Genomic DNA, 27,094 nt, shown 5'->3' with positions numbered 1-27,094 from the left:
GGGGGGGTTGGAAGGCTGTGGATTTGGCAACGCTGTTGCCCCGCGCCTAGACCTTGCGGCGACAAGGGCAGCCGCCACAAAGCAACAAGAAGCGAGAAAAAAAGCTGCTCGCAGGGGCCAAATAGAAGAGAGAGGGAGAAGACAAAGAAAAGACGACTCACTTCCTGGATTGGCAAACATGCTCATGAGCGGCGTGAGTTCGGACGGGCTCCGGCGATGCGCAATGTGCAGCCTGCGTCCAGCCGGCCCATGAACGCTGGCAGCGGAATGCTGGCCAGCTTGCGGCGGCTGCTGTTGCTGGTCCATGGCGGAAGCAAAGGCAGCGGAAAGGGTGCACGTCGGGTGCGGGCTGGTGGTGAGCGATGCTGGAGGAGGTGTTTGGCGATGGAATGGCCGTGGAAGAAGGCTGTTGGGCGTTGGGATGTTGCTGTGGTCGTGGTTCTGGGTCGTGGTCAAGATTCGGCTCTAAGAGACAGGCAGGCCCCCGTGGACAGGACAGATTTTGCCAAAGGAGGGTCGATGCAGTGGGTTCAAGCGAGCTCGACAGAGCCAAGGAGCGTTGGAAAGGAAGGAGTCGGGCTGGCGGTGCAATGCAGAGCAGAAGCGGAGGGAGGAAACAATCAGAAGAGAAGAGAAGGTGAGGATGGATGCGGATGGGAAGTCCAGCTCCTGGGCAGAGGCGCTGTGCGGGAGTGAGGATGGAGGGAGGATAGAGACCGGCCGCGCTGCCAGCTGGGGAGATACAGGTAGAGCTACCGCCCGGGGGCGAAAATATGGGGTGGGGGGGTGTGCAGTGACGCTCTCGATCCTCCACTCGCTAGCAGGTCGCTGGCGCACGCCACCTCGGCGCGGCTGCGACCGCTGCGGCGAACCAGCTTCAACCCAACCCGGGCCCCCCTTGAGCCTTGAGGGCAGTCGAGGCTGTTGATGATCCAGTGCTTCAGTCGCCGCACGTGTTCGCGGGATTTCAATCCACGGCATTGAACGATTATCAACGTCAATTCAGGGCGCCGGCTGGACTGGATGCCGGGCTGCACCGGCCCCGACCTGTCATCTCAGGTACGAAAGGCTGTCATAACCTGTTCATTCTACACTAAATCCTGGAGCAGCCGCAATTGCTGGCGACAGAGCCTGATTCAGATTGCCAATTGGCCAGTTTCGCTCGTCGAGATCCTTTTGACTATCGGCAATGAGGGATTGAGCAGGCCTGCGGATGGCATCATTGGACGGTAATTCCAGACATGTCCGGACCTTTGCCCATGGCCTCATCGTTCCTCCAACAAGTCGGCTTGACGACCTCGACGACTATCGCAGGGACAGAACAGCACAGGGCACGACAGGCATGGCATCCAGGGTCAGAGTCAGTCCCTCGCACGGATACGAGACCGCCACAGCCATCGCGTCAACAAGCCCTCTCCAGGCTGCCTGGGCGGACATTGCCAGGGACAAGCGAATACAGGCACACATAACACTGGGCTGGCCGATATCAAACCCGCGCCCATCACAACTCAACATTCGAGCCTTGGCCCCCCCTGCTTGGGGCTGCTGGCGCCGCAGCCGTAGCGCTCCTGTCCCGCTCTTCTAACCCATCGCGTCGTCACACGACACGGCGGAAACCTGCGATATCATGATCCACGGTAGTGTCGGATTCTTTGCAGCGCCAGACAGCTCGCCTGCACATGTATCGCATGCTCTAGGCTGGACGGCTCGGCATTAGCAGTCGCCTTTTTGCTTTTTTTGCAGCTGAGGAAGCTTGCCTGTCCAGCTCTGCACAAGTGCCAGTGGACGTCCCAAGCATTGGAACAACGAGCTTGCTACAGAGTGCTCGCCCCTGACGCTTCCACTAAACCGCTATCGCCCAACCCTCATCAATACGAGCCCCAGATGCTAATGATATCGTGTCCACCAGTCAGGCCTGTTTAGTGGCGGTAGTCTGTCTGTGCCTGCTTGCACCAACCTCGTGCAAAGTCAACCATTGGATCGAGCCTCTTCGCAGCGTCGTGAGCCATGTATAGATAGAACGGGCTTGTGTGTTGCCCAGCAGTCGCTTCGCCCTTCGCTCGTGCTGACAGCCAAGCCGCTTGCTGTGCAACAATATCTTCAAGGCTATCAACAGTGTCATCCCAGCAAAGACGAGAGTATGGGGTAGCATGGATCAAGAGCTCAAGTCCCCTGGCGCCGCCAATGCCGGGGGGTCAATTGCATAACCGAATCGAGTGGCATACATACGACAGACTGTGACTTGGCCCTCCTTACATGTACCTGCTCTGACTAAGGCAGTACGGCGGTACACGCGTGTAAGGAACCGTCGGACTTGTTCCAACAGGCATTCACAGAAGCAACGTGTTTGAAGCCGGACTCCTTTATTTGCCCTCTGGCCAAGTACGAAGTACGGATACGTCAAGACTAAAGCGTCTGAGGTAGTGCGCCCTTGTTCTTGTTGCTGGGGCCGAATGTAGCCATGATTCCCACCGGAAACTAAGACAAGCTTCCCCCCCATAATAACAGCTGTAGCCTGGGTGCCATTGGCGCTTTGTCATCTCATCCTCAAAGAGACATGAGTACATTAATTACAATAAAGGGAGTCGAATAGGACAGGGCCACGTCACCTGTGTCTGGATGTGAGTGACAAGTTCTTGGTGTTGGGAACGAAAAAGATCGGTATGCTACTGCGACTTGCAGCACTCCTGCTCGGTTCTCTGTATGATATCACATTATCAGATCCTTGAATGCCTGGAGCAACAGCCAACCGAAGCATCCATGCCTCGCGAATGCATCCCAGCAGCACATAGACGAAATGAGACGAAGCGTCCGTCAATCGTAGATCCCAGCCCTCATTACCACCCTGGCCCAAACGCTTCTTTAGCTCGAGACTCACCAAGCTCCAAATAAGGTACAGGTACCGGTACTTGTACACTCAGAGAACTGCCGGTGCGGTGTCCATCGGGATTACGTTTCACCGCGACCGGCGCGTCATCAATCGATTGTCTGACCAACCACGGCCGGTACGTACCCTGGCATTTCTTTCACGGGCGGACCAAAGATACAGGGCTCAAATCTTGGAGATATCAAAACAGCGATCTAGCAATCATTTATCGACCGACTGGCTTTGGCCAGGCAATATCCTCTTTTCCGTTTGTCAAGAGCCTCGCGCAACGAGCGATTGAAGCTCCTGGGACTTCCTTTCTCACGCTCCTTCGTTGTTATTTTCCCTTCTGCGAGGTCGACATCTCCACGAGTCAACAGTCGCAGATGCCATCGCCGTAGCGACTCCGTATATCACCACCCCTCCTCGAGAACATGACCAACTCCTCCTCTCCGACGAGGGACCAAGTGCTGCCAAGTACCGACAGCGGCCTTCTTTCTCGATTTCTCGTCGAAGGCCGGAACAATGAGCTAAACCACCAAAGCGCTCTCGCCGCCGCCCAGGCAGAGCACAAGCGCGTACGAGAAGCGGCCATCCGGGTATATGAACTCCATGAGCTCCGTGAAGAGCACCAGCGCATCCTAGAGTTGGAACGCAAGGAGCAGGAAAGATTGAGGGCAGAGGCTGCGATAGTCGAAGAAGAGAGAAGGCTGCGAGAGCTCAAAGCCAAGACGGTGCCAAAACTTCCTCCCGAGCCAGTGCCAGAACCACCCAAAAAGGTCGAGCCAACGCCCGTTCAGCAACCAGAGCCTGCAAAGGCTCCAGAGCCCAACAAGCAGAACCCTTTCGAGACAAAGCAACAGACGATATCGAATGCCGTTGCCCCTCAGACGAATGGCTTCCTTGGGGGGCAAACGAAACCAGCCGCGGGCGGTCTCTTTGCACCCACCGCTCAGGCAGACAGCGCGTCAAAACTCGAGAAACGCGTGACGCCAATAGCACAGGTTGCTCCCGCGGTCCAGCCACCCGTCACTCGAAGCCCAGCGCCTCCTGCTGCATCAGCCCAGAAGAACGCCCTCGCGGATCGATATCTCGAGATTCACAAGGAGCTGAAGAAGCTGCGGCAGGTACTGCAGGCTGAAGCAAAAGTACCTGGGTCGCCCTTGAAGGGCAAGATGGGAACCTATCGAAGAGAGATCCGGGTATCTATCGGACAGCTTACGGCTGGGAAGGGCGCCAACGCACAACCGGTAAGGACATGACGGGAATTGACGAGTACGATTACCAGACTGACATGCATTGCAGATCGCCAAAATCACAATGGCTTTGAAAGAGGCACTCGACGGCAAAGTACCCAGTGCTCCCATCGAAGTGAGCCGGTTTGTCGTGGGGCAAAGACAGCCGGCTGAAGGCGCAGCACATAACGACGCCACGCTGCCTTCTCTCTTCATCTACCTCTTGAACATCTGTGCCAAGGGCATCATCAACCAGTTCATCAACGAGTGCAGTGCGAATCCCAAAGCGGCGGATCCGATTGGCGTCTTCACAGCCCATATATTTTCTCAGAAGGATTTTCAGTGGCGCGGTGAATCCCTGATTGACATCCTCATGGCCAAGTTCCGAGTCGTCTGCCCGGTTTTGTTCGGATTGAGAGGAAGCGATAGGACTGAAAGGGGCAGACTGGCCATAGGATGGAAAAAGGATGGCCCCGGATACGTTACTGAGCAGACTCACAACGACCGAATGACCGGTCTCGGCGCCGGTTTCGCATCGATATCTCTTCGCGACTTCAGCAAGACGTCCAAGGCGAATCCGTATCCGCCAGTCAACTACTGGAAAGCGCTGGCCAGCATCGTCAACTCGCCTCCAAACGAGACTTCAAACACGCAATATGTAGTCCTGAGAGCCATGATTGAAGGCCACGAGCAGCGGTTCCTGAACTTTTACGGAAACGCAGCCATTGCCGCGCTGCGTCTCGCCTTGGTCGAGTTCCCCAAGAAAGCACCGGCGAATGCAGCCGCAGCACATTCGTTGCTGGCCATGGTAGAGCTGCTTCGCAACGAAGGTCTCGTCCTGACCTGAAGGATTTTCTTTCCAATTTCCTTTTGTTTTTGGTTGCTCTGTTTGCAACTTTCATATAACTTTTCGATTGAGGGATCAAGACATGAAGGATACAATGTATTTGTCTTTATACATTGAAGCAATGGCGTTTGGGGGGGGGGATTGGCAACGTCGGTTTACTCTTATATATACAGAGACATAGGATGGACCCTTGGGGTCCCTTGGTTATGATGCATAAAAGGCGCTATAGGACGATGGAAACGTGTTCTTCTGAGCTGTGGGCGTCATAGATGAAAAAGACAAGCCCGGTTATTCTCGTTCTATCTCGCATTATTCTGCGCCGTAAATATCTGAAGCATGCTGTAAAGGCATGCAGTGGCTGCATCGACCGATGTATCAGCATAACCCATTCCCGCCAAAAACTCCTGATCCCAGTGCTCGTTCGCCCGTTAGACGTCTCCCCCAGACACCGAGCAATAAAAGAAAAGCACAACCAACATGCAGAAACAAGCGCTCCCCTCTATTACAAGATCAACAAAAGGACCAGCAATAGAATCAAAACGAAGATCAGAACCGCAATACAGCAGCTGCTTAACCGGTCCTCGTTCTTGCGCATGACATACTGCAGCTTCGCCATGCCCGTCTGCAAGCGATTCCCTACCCGATCCGCCAAATCATCCACCACCTCGAGCATCTCGTTCTGTTCCTCCAGCTCTCTCCCCATATCGTCCGCCTGGCGGCGCAAGTTGCCCACTGTGTGGAACACGCCGTCGAGGTGTCTATCCTGCTCCTGCATCATCTCCACCTGCTGCTGCTGCTCAAACTCGTTATACGCATCCCCGCCGTCGCCGCCCTCCGCGATCGCAAACGAGCTCGGGTCCGGCAGATCCCCGCCCTTGCCGGCGGCGGCGGCAACGATGTTCTTGTTGAGCTCCTCGCGCATGTCCTGGATCTCGGCGCCGACTTCCTGGACGAGGCGCTTCCGGCGGGAGGCCTCGTGGTCGGAGATGCCGAACTGGGACGGGTTGGACTCGATGGCCTGGACGGAGGCGACGAGGTCGGCCAGGTCCTCGGCGAGAGAGGAGAGCGCGCTCTCGAGCTCGGCGCGGGCGGATGTGAGTTCGGGGGAGGTGGAGGACGAGGCGAGGGAGCGGATGCGGAGGTAGGATGCGAAGAGGGGCCGTATGGAGGAGATTTGGCTGAGGACATCTCTATGAGAGCGGGAGTGTTAGTCTGAAGGCATGTTCTGTGTGGTTCTGGGGAGACGGTGCGTACTGTTGGACCTGGAGGAAGGGGTCCTCCTCGTTGGTTGAGGACATCATCCTGAAGCCGGCTCAAGACGCATGAGCTCGGGATTCGGTGCGCCGGACGGGAAATCAAACCGCGCGAGAAAACGGAGTGAGAATGAGAAAAGCCAAATGCTTGAAAAGGATGATTCGCAAGACAAGTTCGCTTTTACAGAGTCCGCTTGGATGCTTTGAGTCGCGGAATTGAAGGATGACGTTGCATTGCCATGTTGCGACAGCCAAAACAAGGTGTGGCTAAGGTGAGTCGAGCTAGTGGCGCTATTTGTACCTTCGGTGAGCCACCGAGAGTGTCACTCGCCAATTGCATGAATTCGTCCGGGTCTCAACATCAACGTCTTCAAGTTCTCTATCTTATGTCGAAGCAGCATGTGACGATTGAACTACCGATCTCGAGGCTATTTGAAAAGATTACATTGCTTGCGCTATCAAACATTGCAGCATAGACCGGCTGTGCTTCTAGATTTCCCGTTTTGGAGTCGATTTTTTCTCTTTTCTAAGCGCCTCCATTTTTTTCAAATAGCACAGATTATCTCGAGGCCAACACACCACGTCCCCTTTTCACATCGACTACAAGATACACGTTCCGCAAGAGAAGATCGGACGCTTGAGATCTTCTTATAATACTTCTCCCATTTAACCCATATCTTATTTAACTTATACAGGGTAAGCCCGGCATCGATTCGAAGGATCAGCCATGATACCCTCTCGCGCGCTGCCGTGCAGCGAAGAGTTTTCCACGCCCGAGCAGTACATCGAGGCTCTCCTGGAATTCGCCCGAAACACAGACATATTTCAGATCCTCTGCGGAGGCGTCCACATCCTCGACTTCTTTACCTCAGACCCGGGCATATTTCACTCAGCACTGCCAGACGAATGGAAAGACTTCCTGTTGTCGTACGATATCATGAAGACGCTCGACCTCTTCCTCAGAGATGACCTGGATGCCCTGAGCTTTGAGGAGGGCCAAGAGCCTCCAGAGAGCCTCATTGAGTACGCCAAAGCACTGAGGAGGTTTTCTCTGAGGAGAGATTTTACACCACGACAGCAGAAATTACCGGTTTTACCAAGGACCGTCTCTGTAGGGATGAAACCCAAGAAAATCCACGAGGTCGTCAACTTTGCAGACTACGTCGACGCCCTATCCGAGGACATTAGTCGGCAGACTGGAAGCGAGATATCTCACTTTGTGGACTTTGGCAGCGGCCAGAATTATCTCGGCAGGGCCCTCGCCAGCGAGCCTTATAACCGACACGTTGTAGCCGTGGAAGGCAGAGATCACAATGTCACGGCCGCCAAGGTGTACGATCTGACATCGAAGCTGGCGATCCGGCCCAAGATGAAGAGGAACAAGAAGATGTGGAACAAGGCCTTGGAGACGCTCACGCCAGAGATGCAAAAGGACAAGGACGCCATACAGGCAGCCATCAAGCAGGTCGAGGGGACTGAAGACTTCGAGTTCCAGCCAATGAACATCCAGGATGCCGAATATGTTGTGGAAGAGGGGAAAGGGGGTGTTCAATACATCTCGGGAAGACTGGACAGCGGTGATCTCTCAGAGGTCATAGAGAATATTGAACACGAGAGGCTCGAAGATGGATCTGAGAAGGGCCTCAACCTAATGGCCGTTTCTATCCATTCCTGTGGCAACCTGTCACACTATGGCATTCGCTCTCTCATCATGAATCCCGACATACGAGCTGTTGCGATTGTCGGCTGCTGCTACAACCTCCTGACAGAGAAACTGGGGCCTCCGACTTACAAGCAAGCCTACCTGCGGCCCAGCTTGCAGGCTCTCAACGGCCGGATTGTGCGCGAATCCGAGAGACGAGATCCACAGGGCTTCCCCATGAGCCAGCGGTTCTCGACTTACCAAGGAGACGGCATCCGCCTCAACATCACGGCCCGCATGATGGCCTGCCAAGCACCACAGAACTGGACCCGGGCAGAAAGCGAGGGGTTCTTCACGAGACACTTCTTCCGGGCCGTCCTGCAGCGGATATTCCTCGACCGCGGCGTGGTGAGCCGCGTGTGGCACGACGATTCCGCCAAGGATGGCCAAGACGAGGAGCAGGCGAGCCCGTTCAATATGAGCACGAACCCCGTGGTCATCGGCTCTCTTCGCAAGGGCTGCTACGCATCGTTCAAGGCGTACGTGCGCGGCGCCGTCGACAAGCTGACGACGAGCACCGAGTACAAGCAGTACGCGGACGTGATGAAGGACAAGATGGCGGGCATTACGGATGCGGAGATTGAGGCGTACGAGACCATGTACCAGCCGCGCAAGAAGGAGCTGTGCGTGATCTGGTCGCTGATGGCGCTGAGCGCGGCGGTGGTGGAGTCGCTCATTGTGGCGGACCGGTGGACGTTTTTGAAGGAGCATGACGATGTTGTGAAGGATGCGTGGGTCGAGACGGTGTTTGACTATGGGGAGAGTCCGCGGAATCTGGTGGTGGTTGGGGTCAAGAAGGAAGATGCTCGAAGTGGAGGTGATTGACTCTTTCAGGAGCGTGGATGGCTGGAGGTGATGGCATCATGGTCTGACGGATTTTAGCGACCGTTGTCTCTTTACCTTGACGTTGGTCAATCCAGATGATTCGAGTCTTGAAGATCGAAGGGGGTTCCAATAGCATATAGCAGAGCCCTTTCCAAGCTATTTCGTTCTCTCTCATCAACTCATTACGATCTGGGGAGGTGATGGTGCTACGTGATATGTTCTCGCCTTCACACGATGCCCCGTATTACACCAAATCCACCCCAACGAATAAGAATCATAACTATACCATCAGATACCACAACGCAGCTCTCATAGTCAGAGTCGGGTGTTTCGGTAGCCTCTGAGGCTCTGTTACCTGTTTCGAGGCGTTTGAGATGGTCTCTGAAATAACCAATGAAGTGGGCCAAAACATGCGACAAAAGCCCAAGAATCACATCATCTGGCTCACAATCATAGCCGTTATTGATTACCAAGCTCTTTGAATACCCCGGATCCGCAATGGCTACATAACTTGGAAGTTCATGTGCTCCTCTGCCGTTGGAATTTTGCACACCAAGTGAGCAAAACGACCCTGAGGGATGGGCCGGATCCGTTTAGCCGTGGCGCACCACCCTTCATCACAGCCATGATACGACAAAAAGCCCATTAGAAGCAAAAGACCGATTTTTGAGAGAGAGGAAGAAAAAATTCTGTCGGTCAGCCTACCACGCAGGGCTGACATCAGCCTCCCTCAGCGGAGATTCAGGAAGAAGAATGATCAAAGAGAAAGCAACATGAATGGAAAAAGCCTGCTTGGCTTCAGCCCCAGGGGTGACGCTGGTGGCGCATCTCGTGGACCGCCGAAAACGAGCCATGTCGAATGAAGAGGCGATATCCATGAGCCAGGCTGACGGTGCTGGAATGGGCAGTGTGGCAGCAACAAGGGAAGAATAAGATGCTAAGAAGCAGAAGAAGAAGAGGAAGAAGAAGAAGAAGAAGCGCCTAGGTCGGCATCACCACACCACCTCAGCATCAGCAGCTGGCGGACTACGCCGTTGAAGACCGTTTTTTTTGTCTCCCCAGGTGATGGATGGATCGGGCTGGGGACGCCGAGCCGAGGTCACGATGCCTCGTTGCTTGAGGCTAGAGCCGGCGTCCTGGTCCTTGTCTCTTGTCCCGACCTCGACCAGAATCATTGACGTGGAGGAGCTGCTGAGACCAGACCTGAACCGTGCCACCCATCAACCCGCATTGACATCACATCACCATACCTTGTGTTCTAATCAATCAGTCGTCAAGCCTCTTGGAAGAAGGCTGCTCTGCTGGCATCTGGGCGTCGTGCCGGTTTTTGTCTTGATGTCATCCATGAGCGAGTTCGTCAGGTTCTCACATCTTACAGCATTTACCCTGGACAGTGCCGACGCACCTACCAGGCGCCTTGATGTGTTCTCAGCCATTGGGAACTGCAGGCTGCGTCTTCAATTTCCCTTGCTTGCTAATTCGTCACCGGAAAGCGCCATTTACTTTCATGTCTGCTGTGTCTCAGTCAAAACCTCCGCACCGGGCTGCTTATTAGGCCCTTTCTTCTAGGCACTGAAGGTTGGAGCGAAGAGCGAGGAAGACGTGTTCCCTGTCGGAGGAAGAAGAGTGAAACTGCGATGGCGCAACTACACAAGACCGTTGAGGCTAGCATCGGAACAGAATGCACTGCTTCAGCAGCATCACGACGAGGCCAATGCTAACGCAGCACCGGGCAGAGCTAATGTTATGTACTCGCACCATTCCATCTTCAAGTCCCGCGTCGTCCTCCCCAAGTACTCGACAGCGGCAATTCTGCGTCCAGATACCACCTACCTCTGCAAGCAACAGAACCCTTGTCCCTGCGCCCCAGGTTTTTTTCTTTCCCAGCTTCGCGGCCGGGCTTCAACGGGTTGGCTCCCCGCTCCGGCTCGCTGCACGGATGCCTCGAATGGTTGCGAGGCGTTCCAGGGTCCTCCCTATTCTGGGTGGGGGGTCCTGGCCTGTTCCCTGCTCGCCGTGGCGTTTGAGCCCCCGGTTGGATGTATGATGTCTTTCTTTTTTCTCTTTGGCAATGCTCTTGGAGATGTTCTCTACCGTAGCGAGACTACATGTACATGTACTCCATATAGACAGTCGTATGCCCTTGGCGAGTGTATAAGTGGCAGCCAAGGCGCTTAGTTGTTTGTACGTGCAGCACAGCTCATCCATGGCCTGGTCCTCCATCCAGAGCGGTCTCTCCTGGATTCCATCTATCCCCGTCCGTCTCGCCATAAAGCCTCAGCAGCTCCCTCGGCTTCTGGCTAGCCTCTTCGTCTATCATCAGCTGCTACATCAAACTCCATTGCAGGTCCCCACTGTGAAGCGCCGGATTCCAGCGGTCGTTATCAGTTGTCAGCGATCTACGCCTGGGCTTTAGGGGACCTGCGCCAACCGTGAACCGCCTTATCACTTATCAGCGCCCGTCTCCCCCGATTTACGGCGCTCCGACTGACTCCCGTCCGCCTCGATCTCACTTCCCTCCATCGCGACACCAAAACTTTTTCCCCATCTTCTTCATCCTTTCTCTTCTTCTTTTTTTTTCTTGACCAACTTCTCTATGTCTTTTTCTTATCCTACCCTCCAATAGTCTTTTTATTATTACTGCTCACTATTCTCTCTCTCTCTCTCTCTCTCTCTCTCTCTCCCCTCTTGTGCACCACCACGCCTTCGGCACTTGCACCACCAGGGAAACCCCCTGCTGTCGCTCGTCCCAGGATTACGTCGGTTTGGCGCGCCGCCATATCGGAACCGCAGAGCCGACGTCGATAACGGCAGTAATTGCGCCATCTCGACAATTGCAGCATCCACGACGAGTCCCGACTGTTTCTTTCCTCTAATATAGCCTCTCTTGCCGTTCCAGTTCATCTACATATCAGTTGCATACTTAATACTCTTTTCTCGTTCGCCGGCGGAAAGGCGCAGCTTCACCATGAACGCGCAGGTCTCGTTCCTTGTAAGTGGGCACCAGCCCAGTCCACGCAGCCAGCTTCTTCCGCAGCTCTTCTTGGCAACTTCTGCCCTGCCCTTATGACTTCAGAATGATCTCGTGTATTCCAATCTTCCCGTGATACAATTGACAAATGTCCCAACCGGTGCTGACGCGATCTCGCTCTGCAGGAAGGCACTTACACCCTCATCCACATCCCTCTCGACCTCTACCCGACCCTCCTCCAGCCCATCCTCCGCATCCTCCTCCCCCAGACCCAGAGCCTCAACTTCTCCCGCGACTCGACAGAGTACGAGCTCGAGGGCCTCACGACAGACTACCAGCATGGCTTCCTCAACATCAGCATCACCCCCATCGACTGCTCCGTCGTCTGCCACAGCTCCTGGGCCAAGAACGTCTTCGAGCCCGCCCTCAACGCGCTGCCAAAGGCCATTTCCAAAAACGTCTCCGTCTTCAAGGACACCTACATGATCCTCTCTGTGACGAGCGCCGGACTGGACCCCGGCGGTCGTGTCATGGAGCTCAGCTCGCCGCTTGCCTTTGCGGGGATCCCCATCTTCTTCATCACCACCTACTACTCCGACTTCATCCTCGTCCCCACCAAGGAGAAGCAGAAAGTCGTCCAGGCCCTGCTGGCAAAGGGCTTCGAGCTCTCGGAGAACCAGTCCAACTTCGTCAACCCGTCCATGTATGCCCCCAACAACAGCTCATCAGACACCGACTGCGCCGCGCAACAGAAACCGCCCGGCACCCCGCCCCCTTCCAACGACGACGAGCTCCAGTCGAGGACCTTTGAGCTCCTGCTCAAGCGCAACGTAAAGGCCCGCATCGAGCCGGACCTCGAGCTCGTCCAGTGCTCCGGCCGCGAGACCTCGCCCCTCGCGAACCCCTACGCCCACCGGCCGTCCATCAGCCGCAAGAGCTCCGTCGACTACCGCCGCTCCTGGATCACCCACGTCGACACGAAGCTCTACACGTGCATCGTCTCGGCGCTCGTCTCGCAGCCCAGGTTCCTCTCCCTCACCCTCGCCCAAGATGACCCCCCGTCCCTCCTCCTTGATAAAACCCTGCTGCCCATCTTCGACGACTCCCTCGTGGGCGACACCGAGGGCGTCCTGATCCCCATCTTCCTCGATCTAGTCAACCTGCCATTTGAGTCCACCGGTATCGTCTGTGGCGTTGCAGGCCGCCTCGTCAAGGGCACAGACACCGCCGAGAGTTCAGAGCTCTCCTATCTCTCCACTGCTCGCGCCGGCACCGTCATCTTGTCCAGAGTCCAGTCGATCCGAGCAATGGAGATTCTGACTCCGTTGCTCACCAAGACGCCGTGAGACGATAACAGAAGTCAAAAAGCACACGCATGCATTGTATACGCACATGATTACTAGGTGTTTACTATTTGTCCGCCTCCTTGTCAAGAGGCTCGTCTTGTGGTTTCTCCCTCCGTGGCGGAGCAGTGAGAACGCATTATTGGATGGTGCCATGAGTTTTGTTGACTTCATTAGACATGTATTGCTACGAGGCAATGACGGGAAAAAAAAAAAAAAAATCTCACAAAAGGGAGAGTTTACTGGTTGGATGTCAATCGTATAAATGCTCAGGCAGTCGGTCGGTCGGGCTGGTGTCTCAGGGCATTGAGTCTCTACGGAGCTGCGCGGGTCGTTGTAAGATACCAGCTTGGATTATGCTCTTTTATCCCAATGTGTGCTCTTGGCATCATAGTAGTAGTAATATGAGAGCACCTGCTTCCATTGCCGTACGTGCTGAGTGGATTCAGACTATCGTTATACCAATTGATTGTAGACTTTGTGTCTATCCTGTATCAAAGCATCTTGTTCCCGAAAAGCCAACAATCTTAAAACTCCTTGTAACTCCATTCCTATCCGAGTAGTATTGCAAGTTGAAACGGTCTTCCGACCCATTGCCGTCCAACCCACGAGACATCTCCTTGAACGCCGTCTCAGGACGGAGGAGGAACCCACGGCGTCGTCTGCACAGGCTTGCGTTTGCGCATTTTACGCGGCTCATAAACAAACTTATAAACAACAATAAAGACAATTGACAAAAGAAAGCTCCCTCCAACGGCGATCAGAGCAACCCCCCAACTGGGAAAGGGAGGTCCGTCCATATGGACCTCGTCATAGTTCTCCGGCGGCGGCGGCTCATCGTCGTGCTCATCCTCGGGGTCCGGGAACGGAAGCCTGTCGTAGGCAACGGGCCGCGTCTTGTTGCGACAAATGTCCCCGTTGTAGCTGTCCGCCGTGTCCGAGAAGGTGACGTCCGCGCACGAGTACCTATACCTGTACTTGGAAGAGTCGTAGTTGGACAGGTACCGGAACTGCATCGTGGCGTTGCGGCCATGGGCGGCGCCGGGGAGCGGGGTGCCGAGGATGATGCAGGTGATGCCGGAGACGAGGTTGACGTGGCCGGGAGGGAGGCTGTACTTCAGGGTCTCGAAGTCATCTTGCGACGTCGGATCTAGGCCGTTGTTAACAGATGCGGACCAAGAGCATAGGAGGACAAGCACGAGAGAAGAGGCACATACCCTGAGAGTATGAGATCGCCAGCTCGAGACCGATGTCTCGCTCGGCGAAGAAGGCAACACGAGCATGCTCTATCGTGCGTCAGTTAGCATAAACCACAATCCCTCAAGACCAGACACGGCATGGCAAACGTACTTGTGGGGAGCTCGACCCTCTCCCCAACACCATTGGGACTTCCGCAAGGCGCAAGTCTCTCGGTGTAATAATTGAATGGCCTCGGGGGAGGCCATCCAAACAGTGCCGCGCCAACGGTTGGCTCGGCGAAGGCCATCTGGCCGAACGCAAGGAGGAGGAACACCAGGCACAGTGGTGCGAACATGGTGAAGACGGGCGGTTGAAAAGAGAATAAATATCCACCTCTGATGGATGGAGAGATGGTTGATGTGTTGAGACGTAAAGAGCAAATCGAATTCTGATGGAAAGAGAGGAGCAGGGAGGGAGGAGAAAAGGAGGCCTTATATACTTATTCCTTCCCATAGTCAAGGCAGAAACTGCCTGTGGAAAGAAAGGCTTGGGGCATCATGATTGTTGGGGAGCGGCGACTGTCGTTATCAGAGGGCTTTGAGAAGAAGATTGATTCTGTTCAACAAGCCACAGCAACCGTAAGAAGCGTACCTTTCCTCAAGAGACTGGGGAGGTTTGTTGAGTGCACATGCTTTAGGATACAGAAGGTATAGTACGCTTCTTTTACCTTTATTAAGCATCAGCGATGCTTTCGATTGTTATCAAGTAATGCCGACTCTCGAGCCGAGGGCGTCGTTTCCTGTGATGATGCCGGTATTCGATAGAGTTAGCCTTACCGAGCCTACGGAGGCTGGGTCATCCTGCTCAAAGCACTCGATTGAAGTATTCGCCGTTGCCTGACTGGCAGAGGAAGCCTTTGCTGGGCACCGTGAGCTTCCTTGGGATGTGGCTTGCGCCGATATCAACGTTCAGGAGGAAGCCATTCCGGCCTTGGGCAAGACTTCTCCTTTCTTCTCCCTCTTCCATACCTAGGCCCATATCGACTGACCAGGCTGGCGCAGCGGAGTATCTCGGTTAAGGCGAACCTACAATCGGTTGCAGAATGTTCCTTTCCATGAAGAAGCGAGCTCAGCTCCAGATGCCATGCCACACATGAAGTCAACTCCAAAGTCACCGCCAAAGTTGTGAGCCAAGGTACCTACGTGCTGCGAGGCGTACACAGCCCCCGACAGCCAGTCAGTCACCAAGATGGGCTCGCTCCGAGAGGGCTTAACTCTGATATGGTTTTGCTCTCATCGGGATAAGCAAGCGGCATGATGTGCAAATCGGTCTCGTACCGGCCAGCCTAGAACAGTCCAGCCGCCGAGATGAAGCCGTGAGGATGAGCGTCGTCATACTCAGAACCTGCACCGAAGGAGGCAGTCACTCTGAGGGATCAGCCAGTAGATTACAAGGAAACGTTACCGAAGCATCAAGAGAGAGTTCATTCTATGCATGAGTCAAATCCCAGGCCATCGACATGATTGGGCTGTCATGTATCGTGCTGTGGTGGATTAGATTGTATCTTATCGTGTCGTGTCGCATCAATCACTGGTTTCCCGAATACGTCGATGCTTCTGCCGCGCCTTTTACCGTAAAAGAGCGTCTTGTCAAATACTACAGCAGACTGCAATCGCCACTTCGTACGAAAGACCGAATGGGTTCCCATTGTTTGCTCAGCCTCCATTGCCTGAAATTGAATCCGTAGCAAATGACTATCTGTCAAGAGACAAGCAAGAAGAAAATACAAGTGATAATTCGATATATTCAACGCCCCTTATCCAGTAGCAAATGTCGGTCTGTTAGTCCCGATCCAGCACATATGTAGAGTTACTGCTGTCATTGTATCGTGAAACCATCGTAAATAGCCAAAGAAGAAAAGAAACGGAAGAGAAGAGAGACAAGAAGACAACTTGCGCCACCTGCCAAACCACGCCCACGCATCTATCTCAGCGCCATATCACCAAAAGCCCGATCCAGCTGGGCGCCCTCATCGCTGGAAACATCACCACTACCGCCCCGATCGCTCTGCCCGTTCGAAGTCGGCGGACTCGGCCCCGGCTGGTGCGCAGGGCCGGCTCTCTCAGGCTCCAGCAGCCGAGCATCGCTGTCCAGCCATCCCGGCGCCAGCCTTCTCTTCTCGGCGAGTTCTCGCTCTCTTATGCGCTCCTCCAGCTCTCTGAGGTCCCTTTCGGCGTCTTGCTGCATCTTGGCAATGTGCGCCTGCAGAGCCTGACAGGAAGCGATGATGTCGTCGGGATGGGCGGCATGGCCGGAATTCGAGACGACGTATTTCGGTTTGGGCTGTGATGAAGGGTCGTCGGAGGCGTTGGGGATGGCCAATTGCGAAGGAGGGATGTTGGAAGGCAGTGTCTTGTAGTTGTACGAGAGGGTGGTGGCCGTCGGCAGGGAGACGAAGGGTGATACCGTCAGAGGGACCTGCTCAAGCAGATGATGTGCTCCTGTTTCATGCACATCAGCATATTTGTTCATCGAGGTAGAAATGACGTTGACTCACGGTTGCTGTGCATCTTCACTAGCAGACAGGCTGCGAAGTCCTACCCAGCCAAGCTGCTGTTGTTGATGGAGCGTGTGCGGTAGATCGACTGAGATGGTCCGTAATATTGGGGAGAATATTGGCGAACTTGGTGAGAAGAGCGATCCTTCGAGTACTGAAGCAGACGATGAACATGGACGAGGTGATGAAAGGTAGAAGTTGAGGTTCTGGAGATTGGGAGCATCGGAGTTGATCGTTGGATGCAGTGAATCTAGTCTGCATGTGGTTACTGGTAGCATCACCAGCCCCACGTCCGCTATAAACTTGCCGCGGCAGCTGGAGGCGGTATCGATAACGCAGGACCTCATGCAGCTACCCCACGATCATCATCTCGATTCACAGCTTCTTTTTCTTCTTCCAGCAGTCACGGATTTCAGCTCTGCTCAGCTCCAAAGATCCGGTCCAGACCATGCTTCCAACAACAATCCGATCACCGCCCGCAGAGGCCGACTTCACGCCTCTGGCTGAATACCAGTCGCAGACCCCCGAGTCCTTCACAGACGGAAAGCCGATTCTGCATTACCATCTGGCCGGCGCAAAGGCAACGATTCCTCGATCCCAGTGCGGCAGCCTAGCGATCTTCCCCCAAGACACTCCTGCGGCGCCCAATGCTTCCAATGGGGGCGACGCGAACGACAACGAACCCGCGGAGGAGCTGGTAGAGCAAACCGTCGATGTGTTTGCGACTTCAGAGTGCGCGCATCCGTCCTTGAACTGATCCAGCTTTTGTGCGGCTGTTAACGTGCATGCACGCAGAAACTTCATCGTCTTCAGCAGCCAAGCCGAAGCCGGAGTCTCGATCCCCTACCCGACCATCTCCATCCACGCCCTCAAAACGGTCGACAACCAGCAAGCTGTCTGGATGCAGCTCGATCTCGCCGACGGCGGTAGCGACGACTCCGATTTCCAAGCCGTCGAGCTTACCATCGTCCCGCCGCAGAACCCATCCTCTTCGGAGGCAAGCTCGGCGAAGCAGCTCTACGAGGCCATGGCCAATTGTTCCGACTTGCATCCCGATCCCGAAGTCGAGGACGACGACGAGAACGAGTACGACCGCATCGTCTTTGAGGGAAACGTGGGCCACGAGGCCGTTGAGGGATTCACGGGCGTATTGCGCGGTGTTACAGACGGTGGGCTGCCGCCTCCTATGCCCGGTAGTGGCGGGTGGATCACGGCGGATAATGTGCACGAGTACTTTGACGCGGATGGCAACTGGATAGGTGGTGAGCAGGAGGGAGAGGGAGAAGAGCCCGAAGAGCTTGGTGCAGGAGCTGGTAGGACACGCCCGAGGGACGAGCTTGAGAAGGGAGAGGGCGTCAATGGGCATGATTCAGCAGAGGATCCGGAAAGCAAGCGGGCCAGGGTTGACAGCGCTGGAGACGACGCGTGAGGGGGGGCTGGAGGGGTACGGCGTTTGCGGTCAGACAATGAGGGAGTGATCTATCGCCCTTGAGTGAAGATTTTCTTCCTCATCTATCATTTCGAGTTACATGGAAGATTAAGAATAGGTGAGTTTCACTCGCCAAGCTGCACAAGTGAACAAGGGAAAACTAAAATCAGATTCCAAAGTGCCTTAGGCTACCAGCTAATATACATTACCATATCTATCGATGAACTCCTTCTGCTCTTCTCTGATTGTGCAACAAGAAAACACGGGAGACGCCCGTACCATAAAAATTACATTATCAGTCGCCAACGAGTCTTCCACAAAAGAAACGGGCCCAATAAGAGGAAGTAAAACAGGGAAAAGAAAGAAAAAAAAAGAAGAAATGAATGAATGAATGAATGAATGAATGAATGAAAGCATTCAGGAAAAAGGAAAGTAGGGCAGCATCACCGCTCGCTCTCATATCCGCAAGCCTTTACTCTTCCTCTCAGGCGAACTGATCAGAAACCCATCCTTATCATACAGCCCCAAGCTCTCCACACTCGCCCGGTGCGTATCCAACCTCTGCTCCGCAGCGATGAGCTCCTCCACGGGGCGAAGCTTCTGGCTCAGCAGCCCTTTGGGAGGGGCAACCCCCTCAAGGACCTCCATGCCAGGATCGCAGACGAGGCTCTGCGTCCGCCGGTGCGGATCAACGTCGACCGTCTCGTCTACGATGCACGCCAGGCGGAGTCCCAGCCCCAGCCCCTGGCCCTGGCCACTATCCTTGCCGTAGTAGCAAGTCTCCGCGCGGCGGTGCCGTGACCCTCGCGGGCCGAAGCGGCGGCTGCCGCTGCTGGCCAGGGACCGCGTGTTTCCGACGTTGAGGTAGTGTCTGCTGCCGATGCTGGCGGGGCCGAAGAGGACGGAGCGGGACTTTGCGAGGCCGCTGCCGCTGGCGCTGCCGCTGGCGCTCAGTGAGGCGGGGAGAGTGGGCGAGTCGCCCTCTGCGGCTGTCGAGGCGATGGATGCGACGCTGTATGTGCTCAGGACGCTGTTCATGCGGCGCAGCTCGGCGATGGTGCTGCTTAATCGAGGGCCCTCGATGATGGGGTGGACGATGGACCGGCGGGAGGGTGAGGGCGCCAAGGCAGTGCCCTGCTCGGCAAGAAAGGTGTCAAACGTATACACGGAGCTGGCGTTGGATCCCCGGCGTGCGAGGCGGCTCCCGGGCGTCGGCGAAAGGACAGCAACGATGGCCCCGTCCGTGCCCGTCATGCTGGGTGGAGGCAACGGCAGAGCTCGTTGAGGGGGCGCCGTGGCCATCAGCAAGGACATGATCTCCCGCTCGTCATACGGCGAAGAGGATGATGACATGTCTGGGAATCGTGACTGCCCCGTTGGAGTCGTGGGGCTGGACGATGCCGAGTCGCTGCTGTCATGCCAGTCCGCTCTGGGCACTTCAGTTGCAGGCACCTCGGTGGCATCGGAGTCCACCGACATGGAGACGAAGCTGACTTCCGAGGGTACCTGGTTCAAGTATGGCGTCTGTGGGGGAGCGAGCCTGTCGGTGGCGGCGTCTCTAGCGAACGATGCGGGTTGCGAGTCGAGCATCAGGGGGGACATCAAACCCCCGCACGCCATGTCTGGTTGCGAAATCGCCGAGAGGGGCCTCAACTGCGGCGGGCTGGCGGGTTCTCCCATGATGATTCTCGTCAGTGATGCCGAGCTCAGCGTCTTTGCGCGCCTTTGCGAGTCGTTGTGTGCGAGGCGCTGCCGCGTCTGCCAGTTCGGCCACCTGCCGCCTTGGCCCCCCTTTTCCACAAAGGGATCGTAATCGAGCCTTGGCACAGGTCTCTCTTCTTCGGGCTCATTGGTGCTGTACAAGGTCGACAGAGAGCTGGATTTGTCGCTGTCTAACGACATCCGGCGTTCAGGACTTGTCTGTGGTGGTGGGTGTTGCTGAGCAGACTGTGTCGACGGGTGGTGTATCAAAGCCATCTGAGAGAACTGTCTCTGAGGGCTGTGCGTCTGCGGACTCTGGGAGAGGACGGTCTTATACTGAGGCTTCTCCAGGTCTCCTCCGTTTGCCAGCAGCTGCTCCTCGAATCGGACTCCCTTGGCCTTGCTGGGACTTGACGAGCGGCCAGGAAGCTCGAGCTCCTGGGTTGCCGCCGCAATGAGGCTGTTCGCGGCACTGCCAATCGAGCTCATGCTTGTTGTATTGGAAAGGCCACCGCTCTTGGGCGGGCTCCCCGACAAGGGAAAGCCGTTGCTTGATCTGGCTGACAAGCTGGTGCGGTGGCCCTTCGTCGGCGACCCCCTGACGGCAGATGATCTGGATACATTGACCGGAGGCCGCGAGTTCCTGTCCGAGAGCCTCATCTCCGTCGAGCGCAAGATGCCCTTCAGGTTTGAATCCGTCGCCGAAGGCCGCATGTGCACCGCCTGAGGAGCCGGAATCCTCACCGGCCCAACAGCCGCCGGCAGATCAACAGGATACGCCGACGAGGCCGCCGCCGCCGCCGTCATGGGAATCAGCCCCGGCTCCGTCTGGCTGCGCGGAATCCACCGCGGCTGCGGATGCTGCAGAGGCACTCCCGCTCCCACATGCACCCGCCGGCTGCTGTCCTCCTCCACCTCCACCACCTCCGGCAGCAGCAGCACCCCCGCGTCCACGCTGGGCAGCGTCGGCGCTGCGCCGAACCACGAGTCCCTCGCGCTCCGCTTGCTCCGCGCGATCCTCGGCCCGTGCAGGTCATCCTCGTCCACCCAGCTCCGCGAGCGCTTCCTCCCCCTCGAGACCGTCCGCCGCCTCTCCGGCAGCGCGAAGCTCTCGTGCGTCGGCAGCGAAGAAGAAGGACGGGGCGGAGCCCCCCCTTGCCCGGGCCCCGGCAGCAGCACCGAGAACCGGCTCGACAGCCGGCTCGACAGCTTGCTGAGCGACCCGGAGCCTCCTCCTCCCCCTCCTCCCAGCAGCCGCCGCTTGATGAGCCTCGACGTCGACGTCGGCGGCACGGAAGACGTTTCCGTCGTCGCGTATCCGTAGACCGTCTGCGGCCCCGGCGAGCGGGACTTCTTCACCCACCACACGAGAAGCAGGCCGACCGTCGTGAAGAGCAGGATGCCGCCGCAGAGCGCAATGGCAAGCAGCCATCCCAGGCCAATGGGGTGATTAGCACGCTCGGGCTCTCGCCCAAACATGCGCGTCGCGCCACCCATGGTTTGTGGTTCTGCTTTGGCTTTTTTTCTTTGCTTCTTTTCTTTGCTTCTTTTCTTTGCTTCTTTTCTTTGCTTCGCTATGCTTTGCTATCAATGATCAGTAGTACTAGTAATGACTGTCGTCGTTGTTGTTGTCTCTCCAGTATCTCCGTCTCTCTTACATCTCACAGCATCTCCTCGGAACAAGCGAATGGAAAGGTCAATATCTCATCAACCCAGAAAAAGAGAAAAAGCACAAAAGCACGCGTACAGAAGCAGCAGCAGAAGAAGAAGAATCCAAAGGGAAAAAGAATAACAGAAGCAAAATACTACAGCATTCTCTCGGGCCGTCCGGCTTTTGTCGTTTGTTTCTGAAAAGCACAGCCATGCCATGGGCTCGCCCGCAATCCAGACGGTCATTGCTCGCATGGGATTTGATTGCTGCTGCATCTCAGGAATGCGTTGCCTGGCGTGATCCATTCCATCCGCGCCTCCGCCGCCGCCTAACCATCCCCCAAATGGAGGCGGATTTGAGACTTCATAACAGGTCAAGCATGCGGCACATGCGCTGTTCCTGGAGTTGCAGACATCCGATGAAGAAGCCGGTGCTCCCCCTGCCCATTCTTGGGTTGATGAGACCTGATGACATCAAGGCCCGTCACGTTTGCCGGGCCCTCAGGGGAGGCTCCAGGCCTCTTCTGCATGTACCCCAACAGTCACCCATGCACAGACTGATAGTCTAGTAAGTACTATAGGTACCTAGTTGATAGGTATTCACCTGGGACCATCAGCTTGTTTGCTTCATCATTTAAATAGGAGAAATTGCGAGACGAAAAGACTCGTCACGCCTCACATAGATTGTATAAAACTAAATCTCACTGAATTGATTGTCACGTAATGCATCTGCCTGCGCAGCTCTCTCGTTAAATCTTCTGATGCCAAGGTCCGGATAAACATCTTTTTTACCCTATGAACAAAGCCAGCAGCCAAATGTTGATTCAATCATGCCACACGAATGCCCCTAACTATCTGGATCCTGTCCAGATTCACAAGAAAAATTCTTCAAAAATGACAAAAAAGGGGGATATCAGTCCATCCTATCTTCTCTCACAACATCTTAGAGCTGGCCCTGTCCATGGACGTGAGCGTGGCCGTGGCTGTGGCCGTGGCCGCTGCGTCGGTGCTTGACAGGACGCGGGCCAGTTGCCGTGACGGTCACAGTCGTCGACGGCTGAGGCTCCGCGGTAACGGTGACAACAGCCTGCTTCCAGAGGATCTCGCTAACAACGTTGCCAACGGTGATGTACTGAGTGCTGACGAACTCGGCACCAACATCGGCAGCCGACACGCCCGGGGCAGGCGTGACGGCAGGCTCAATGGCGTCAGCGTTGTAGCCAGATGAACCACCGGCGCCGTCCTCCTTGAAGACCTGTCCGGGGAGAGGAGATGCCTTGGAAGGCGCGGTCACACCAGGCTGGTAGGGCAAGGTAGGGGCCACGGCGCCGTTGGTGGGAGCGCTGCTGGGCTTGCCGTGGCCGTGGCCGCCAGAGGTAGGGCTGGAGCCGGTCGATTCACCTCCAGGGAGCTGGGCGTAGGGACCCTGACCATCGCCGTCCGCCTTCAGCAGGTGCGCGGGCATATCCTCGAGGTGGCACTGCGTGGCCACACTTTGGTCGACAACGTTGAAGAGAGGGCAGTCCTCGATGAGACCAGAGGGGTTCGTGCATGTGTTAACGGCCTGCTGCAGGAAGTCTTGGTCCCAGCCCATGATGAAGTCACCGTGGAGTCCATAACCTGTTATTCGAGTCAGACGAGTCCATTACCGTTGAGAGAAGTGCATTGATCTCTTACCAGTTGTGTCCTGGTTAGAAATTACGAATTCACCAGCGCGGCCAGCATAAGCGTTGGTGTTCCAGATGATCTCAAACAGCATGCTGGGCAGACGCTCGGGGTAGCCGTCGGGGCAGTTTCCAGTCATGACAAGATCGGGGTAAGCAACGTGGTCCTTGTGGTTGGCGCTGTCAAGAGCATCGCCGCCCTTCCAGCACGAAGGGAACATGATTTCGAAACGGATGCCATCCTTGCAGTTGGCATCGAGGAAACCCTTGTCGGGCAAGAAGTGGCGATACAGGGTGCCTTCAGGGGCCTTATCGTAGTTGAGGCAGTTGAAGCCGATGGCGCGCTGAGCCAAGATCTCCTGGGTGGTTTGGCCCAACGAAGCCCAGAGAGACTTGGCCGGGTCGGGCTGGGTTGGATCGCCAGCGGTGTAGGTTCGGCGATTGGTGTCGCCCGCTACCATACGGAAGTTCGTAGGGAAAGCCTTGATGTTGTCTCCGTACAGAAGATAGTAGCTAGTGCGTGTTGTGAGCTGAGTTATTCGATACTCCGGACGGCTGAACAAAGGCTACTTACGCAAGCATACCGCCCACTTGAGGTACCAGCTCGTATTCCTTGGTGTTGGCATCTTGGAAGTACAAGGCAGGGTGCCAGTAGGCAGATTTGTCTTGTGTTACACGACAAGATGTACAGTTGCCGGCAAGGAGCTCGGAGGTACCAGAGGTCTCGGAAAAGCCTGACAGAACATGTCAGTTACAGAAACATGTGAAGGGCCAGAATCGGTGCCAGGTATTGAGGACAGCTTGAGTCCATATCAATCATCTCAAAGAGACAGTGACCCAAGCAGACGTAACCTAGCCCAGCCATTTGAGAGGAAGCAGTCACACTCACCTGACGATCCGTGAATAGCGTGCATGTGAGGCGAGTCCTCGCCTGGGTAGACGACGGGGTCCATTCGCGCAAGGCCAACACGCCCCTGACACTCCATGCGCCAGAAAGCGTCGGCCACGGCGACCAGCCCCGCGGTAACGGCGACTACAGACTTGAGCATTGTGATAGATGCGTATCCAAGCTCGAGAAGTTGCTCCAGGCAAGACGAAGGGCAAGACTAATATCAACTAGAGTTGGTAAGGAGTGGACGACGCAGCGAGGCTGTCTGCGCAGAGAGTCAGCGATTGTGCCAGCCGCAGGCCGAGGCAACAGACGAAAAGAAGACAATGATGGAATCGAGGAAGAAGATCGAGGTGAAGGAGTGTAGGTGAGATAGGATTGGGAGTCGAAGGATAGGAGGCAGGATTCAGAGAGGGGAGAGAGAGGCATGACCGAATGCGGTGAGAGGCGGCAGTGAGAAGAGGGAAGGCGGTCCTGCAGAAAGCCCGCCGCTGGGAGGGAAGGCGCGACAGCATCATGATCCCGTGATCCAGGTTCAAGCTGGCAGGAGGCAGATGCGGCGTCCTGTCCTTCAACCTGCAGCTGTCACTGACGGAGATTTTGCTTGTCCATGCGCGCACTCGCATTCGCATCCACGGCATGACGCAAAAAGGGCCCTTGGTGTAATCGGCCAGTTTTCCTCAAGCAACAGCTGCGTCGACCAGCCAATCGCTTCGCTGTGACCCGTTGCGTTTGCGGGCTCCCTGCAGGTCAAGCAAGGCTGGCCGAATCTGGCTGCGCTGCTGTGTATTTGCTTTCGGAAAGGGTTTGCATCATGTGAAGGAAAGGAGTTCTGTCAAACTGGAAACGGGCTCACCAAAGAATCGCCGTGGTCGTCAAACCCCACCAGAGAAGAGAACGAAGGGGCAATCCGGAGAGGCGAGGGTAGCTCAAATCAAGAACCAACTTCTTCCAAGGGAAGAGGCACGCTTGCACAAGCTTCGGGGAGTCTTTATCTCTCTTGCTATTCTCCCAAGCACACGAAACGGCGTCTAGACGGGATTCCAGAGAATGGCGATTGATAGTTCGGTGCACACGTGTTCAACCTCGAGAAAGAATTCCTCGCGGCACGTCAGTCTCAATGAGCTCCGTACAAGTACCGAGGTTTCTGCTCTGCAACACGGTCGAAACAGTCCGGGGGATGTCGATACAGTCGGCAACTATTGAATGTCTCTCCGAGTTGACGTCAAAGCTTATCGGGGTGCAAGGGTAGTCGTCTCTGCAAATACGAACTGCGAAGAGGAAGGCTGAACAGCAAAGCGATAGTCGGAAAAAGAAATTTTGAGGATGCTGAATCCTGCAAAGTATTTGAGGAATGGGTATGGACAATGGAAGAGAAGGAATGTACGTTGGTCGGCAGAAAGGAATGGTAAAGAACGTGGGAATGTTGAGCAGAACACACGATGAAGCGGAGGAGAAAGGAGCAACGCGAAATGAGGGATGGGAATGGCAGCAGTGTACGGGGGGGGATAATAAGGGCGATTTTGCTGTCGACAAGGGATAGGAATCCAGGTCCCCGCGCCAATGCCGGCGTGCAAGCAGGCCCCGGAACTCGATGAAGAGACTGGGTGGGAGGATGAGACCAACACCAAGCAGCACGGCGCACCAGCTGCTACTGCCGCACTACCATTTCTGCCATTGCGGCCAAGGTTTTGAGCAGCGCAATAGCCGGCTATCAGGCATCTCTCGTTGGCCATCCGCCGGGGGGGACACCAAAAGCAGATTACGAAGGATCAAGGGTCGACAGAGTATCCCAACAGTGGACCAGTCAGACCTCGTCCTGGGTGGCCCGACTTTCCAAACGCGGCAAATTCGAATGGCCATGGTCACTAGCAGGGGTCACGACGAGCATCTTCGAGAGGGGAGTTGAAACTTCGCTTGCCGTGAGGTACGCAGTTGCTTGGGTCTTTGCCTTGGGGGACGAGATGATGTAATGATTCATTCAGATGTTGATTGGCCAAGCAGTCCAAGAAATTGAGAGACATGGAGTTGAGCAGGGGGTTACTTATTTATGATGCCCCTGGGGGAGGCTTTTTTCTGTTCCGACCCGCGGGATAACCACTTCGGGGGACCTTCCGCCTAATAATGGGACTTCTGGAATAAAGCTTCTCTATCGACAGCAATTCAATGCAGAACCCCCTTACAGGTCGCTAGGGCGGCTCAAAGCCGGAGTAGAATTTTGCCTCCTGAATCCGACCATGGGGGAGAGTGTCAAGGTGAGCTGAGGCCTTCAACTCCGTACGAAGTACCCTGCATCGAGAACCAAGGCTTGCGGCTGAACCACAAACGACGCTAGATTTCCACGGATGAACGCCGACTGTTGCTCGACGTCTATAGCGCCCTGGTGGTGCGGCCGTCTGCTCCTGTTGTTGATTGGGAAATTGATTCCTACCACAAAAGGCCTTGGGAATTTGGGACGTTCGGTGTGTATGACGATGCTTGTGGAGCCTCAGCCGTGATGAGTATATGAAGGCCGGGGGGGGACAAGCATGTCGCTTCCCGTTCATCTCGAAATTTGGATCGCAGAGACCAGGAGAGCACAGCAGTCGGTCAAGCCGGAGAGCGTGGGACCGCAGAGTGCCAGCCATGCCATCAGTCGACGACAAACGAAATGCTGTGCTTCACGAGCTGCCCTCTCAGACAAGAGAAAGCGACTGTCACGCACCAAGATGTCTTTCAGATGTTGATACTACTCATCGTCTTCCAGAACGGACCAAAAGACTTTGTTTGCCTCTGCTTCTTGCAACAGTGTCGCGGCACACTTGCGTTAGGCCACGGGATTTTCAGGGGCGCCAAGATGGAGGTGCTGCTATGCATTGCATTAGGGAGACCCTGAGGTCATTTGAAACGGTTTCATCGGCACGGCTGGCCAATCAGCATCCATATTATGCCCCAAAGCAGCAGCCCCTGGTTCTTGTGCCTAGCGGCTAGGCGACACCAGAGC

The 27,094-nt window shown here is 55.6% G+C and overlaps 12 protein-coding genes across 12 annotated transcripts in view; 5 read left to right on the top strand and 7 right to left on the bottom strand.

The window, feature by feature from the left end:
* Nucleotides 1–306, bottom strand: part of CCMA1212_004016 (Virulence protein SSD1) — a gene marked incomplete at both ends in the record, with an annotated part of 4,425 nt that extends 4,119 nt beyond the window's left edge. The window contains one exon of the mRNA XM_073701339.1: nucleotides 162–306. Coding sequence (XP_073560367.1) covers nucleotides 162–306 — 145 coding nt within the window. The remainder of the gene's footprint in view (nucleotides 1–161) is intronic.
* Nucleotides 307–1,213: 907 nt separating this feature from the next.
* On the top strand, nucleotides 1,214–1,585 carry CCMA1212_004014 (uncharacterized protein; the record flags this gene model as incomplete). Its single annotated transcript, XM_073701338.1, has 1 exon — nucleotides 1,214–1,585. The coding sequence occupies one exon, from the start codon at nucleotides 1,214–1,216 to the stop codon at nucleotides 1,583–1,585; it is 372 nt and encodes a 123-aa protein (XP_073560349.1).
* Nucleotides 1,586–3,300: 1,715 nt separating this feature from the next.
* CCMA1212_004013 (Nucleoporin GLE1) lies at nucleotides 3,301–4,948 on the top strand (the record flags this gene model as incomplete). The annotated part of the gene is made up of 2 exons (XM_073701337.1): nucleotides 3,301–4,116; nucleotides 4,172–4,948. 2 exons carry the CDS (start codon nucleotides 3,301–3,303, stop codon nucleotides 4,946–4,948), a joined length of 1,593 nt encoding a protein of 530 aa, XP_073560346.1.
* A 502-nt stretch (nucleotides 4,949–5,450) lies between these two features.
* On the bottom strand, nucleotides 5,451–6,249 carry CCMA1212_004012 (t-SNARE; the record flags this gene model as incomplete). The annotated part of the gene is made up of 2 exons (XM_073701336.1): nucleotides 5,451–6,138; nucleotides 6,203–6,249. 2 exons carry the CDS (start codon nucleotides 6,247–6,249, stop codon nucleotides 5,451–5,453), a joined length of 735 nt encoding a protein of 244 aa, XP_073560254.1.
* Nucleotides 6,250–6,928: 679 nt separating this feature from the next.
* Nucleotides 6,929–8,728, top strand: CCMA1212_004011 (uncharacterized protein; the record flags this gene model as incomplete). The annotated part of the gene is made up of 1 exon (XM_073701335.1): nucleotides 6,929–8,728. The coding sequence occupies one exon, from the start codon at nucleotides 6,929–6,931 to the stop codon at nucleotides 8,726–8,728; it is 1,800 nt and encodes a 599-aa protein (XP_073560347.1).
* Nucleotides 8,729–11,696: 2,968 nt separating this feature from the next.
* On the top strand, nucleotides 11,697–13,045 carry CCMA1212_004010 (uncharacterized protein; the record flags this gene model as incomplete). The annotated part of the gene is made up of 2 exons (XM_073701334.1): nucleotides 11,697–11,720; nucleotides 11,885–13,045. The coding sequence occupies 2 exons, from the start codon at nucleotides 11,697–11,699 to the stop codon at nucleotides 13,043–13,045; spliced, it is 1,185 nt and encodes a 394-aa protein (XP_073560348.1).
* Nucleotides 13,046–13,674: 629 nt separating this feature from the next.
* Nucleotides 13,675–14,576, bottom strand: CCMA1212_004009 (uncharacterized protein; the record flags this gene model as incomplete). The annotated part of the gene is made up of 3 exons (XM_073701333.1): nucleotides 13,675–14,192; nucleotides 14,260–14,328; nucleotides 14,393–14,576. The coding sequence occupies 3 exons, from the start codon at nucleotides 14,574–14,576 to the stop codon at nucleotides 13,675–13,677; spliced, it is 771 nt and encodes a 256-aa protein (XP_073560403.1).
* Nucleotides 14,577–16,204: 1,628 nt separating this feature from the next.
* CCMA1212_004008 (uncharacterized protein) lies at nucleotides 16,205–16,753 on the bottom strand (the record flags this gene model as incomplete). The annotated part of the gene is made up of 1 exon (XM_073701332.1): nucleotides 16,205–16,753. One exon carries the CDS (start codon nucleotides 16,751–16,753, stop codon nucleotides 16,205–16,207), a length of 549 nt encoding a protein of 182 aa, XP_073560402.1.
* Nucleotides 16,754–16,950: 197 nt separating this feature from the next.
* Nucleotides 16,951–18,207, top strand: CCMA1212_004007 (uncharacterized protein; the record flags this gene model as incomplete). Its single annotated transcript, XM_073701331.1, has 3 exons — nucleotides 16,951–16,959; nucleotides 17,182–17,510; nucleotides 17,574–18,207. 3 exons carry the CDS (start codon nucleotides 16,951–16,953, stop codon nucleotides 18,205–18,207), a joined length of 972 nt encoding a protein of 323 aa, XP_073560401.1.
* Nucleotides 18,208–18,663: 456 nt separating this feature from the next.
* CCMA1212_004005 (uncharacterized protein) lies at nucleotides 18,664–21,405 on the bottom strand (the record flags this gene model as incomplete). Its single annotated transcript, XM_073701330.1, has 1 exon — nucleotides 18,664–21,405. The coding sequence occupies one exon, from the start codon at nucleotides 21,403–21,405 to the stop codon at nucleotides 18,664–18,666; it is 2,742 nt and encodes a 913-aa protein (XP_073560400.1).
* A 1,096-nt stretch (nucleotides 21,406–22,501) lies between these two features.
* On the bottom strand, nucleotides 22,502–24,271 carry CCMA1212_004004 (uncharacterized protein; the record flags this gene model as incomplete). Its single annotated transcript, XM_073701329.1, has 4 exons — nucleotides 22,502–23,178; nucleotides 23,236–23,735; nucleotides 23,797–23,956; nucleotides 24,112–24,271. 4 exons carry the CDS (start codon nucleotides 24,269–24,271, stop codon nucleotides 22,502–22,504), a joined length of 1,497 nt encoding a protein of 498 aa, XP_073560423.1.
* A 2,029-nt stretch (nucleotides 24,272–26,300) lies between these two features.
* CCMA1212_004003 (uncharacterized protein) lies at nucleotides 26,301–26,657 on the bottom strand (the record flags this gene model as incomplete). Its single annotated transcript, XM_073701328.1, has 1 exon — nucleotides 26,301–26,657. One exon carries the CDS (start codon nucleotides 26,655–26,657, stop codon nucleotides 26,301–26,303), a length of 357 nt encoding a protein of 118 aa, XP_073560778.1.
* Between the last annotated feature and the right edge of the window lie 437 nt (nucleotides 26,658–27,094).

This window comes from Trichoderma ghanense, assembly GCF_004382785.1.
Source record: "Trichoderma ghanense strain CCMA-1212 chromosome Unknown scaffold_3, whole genome shotgun sequence".
Lineage (NCBI taxonomy): Eukaryota > Fungi > Ascomycota > Sordariomycetes > Hypocreales > Hypocreaceae > Trichoderma > Trichoderma ghanense.
Note: the sequence above shows the minus strand (reverse complement) of the source record. Positions and strands in the feature narration are given on the sequence as shown.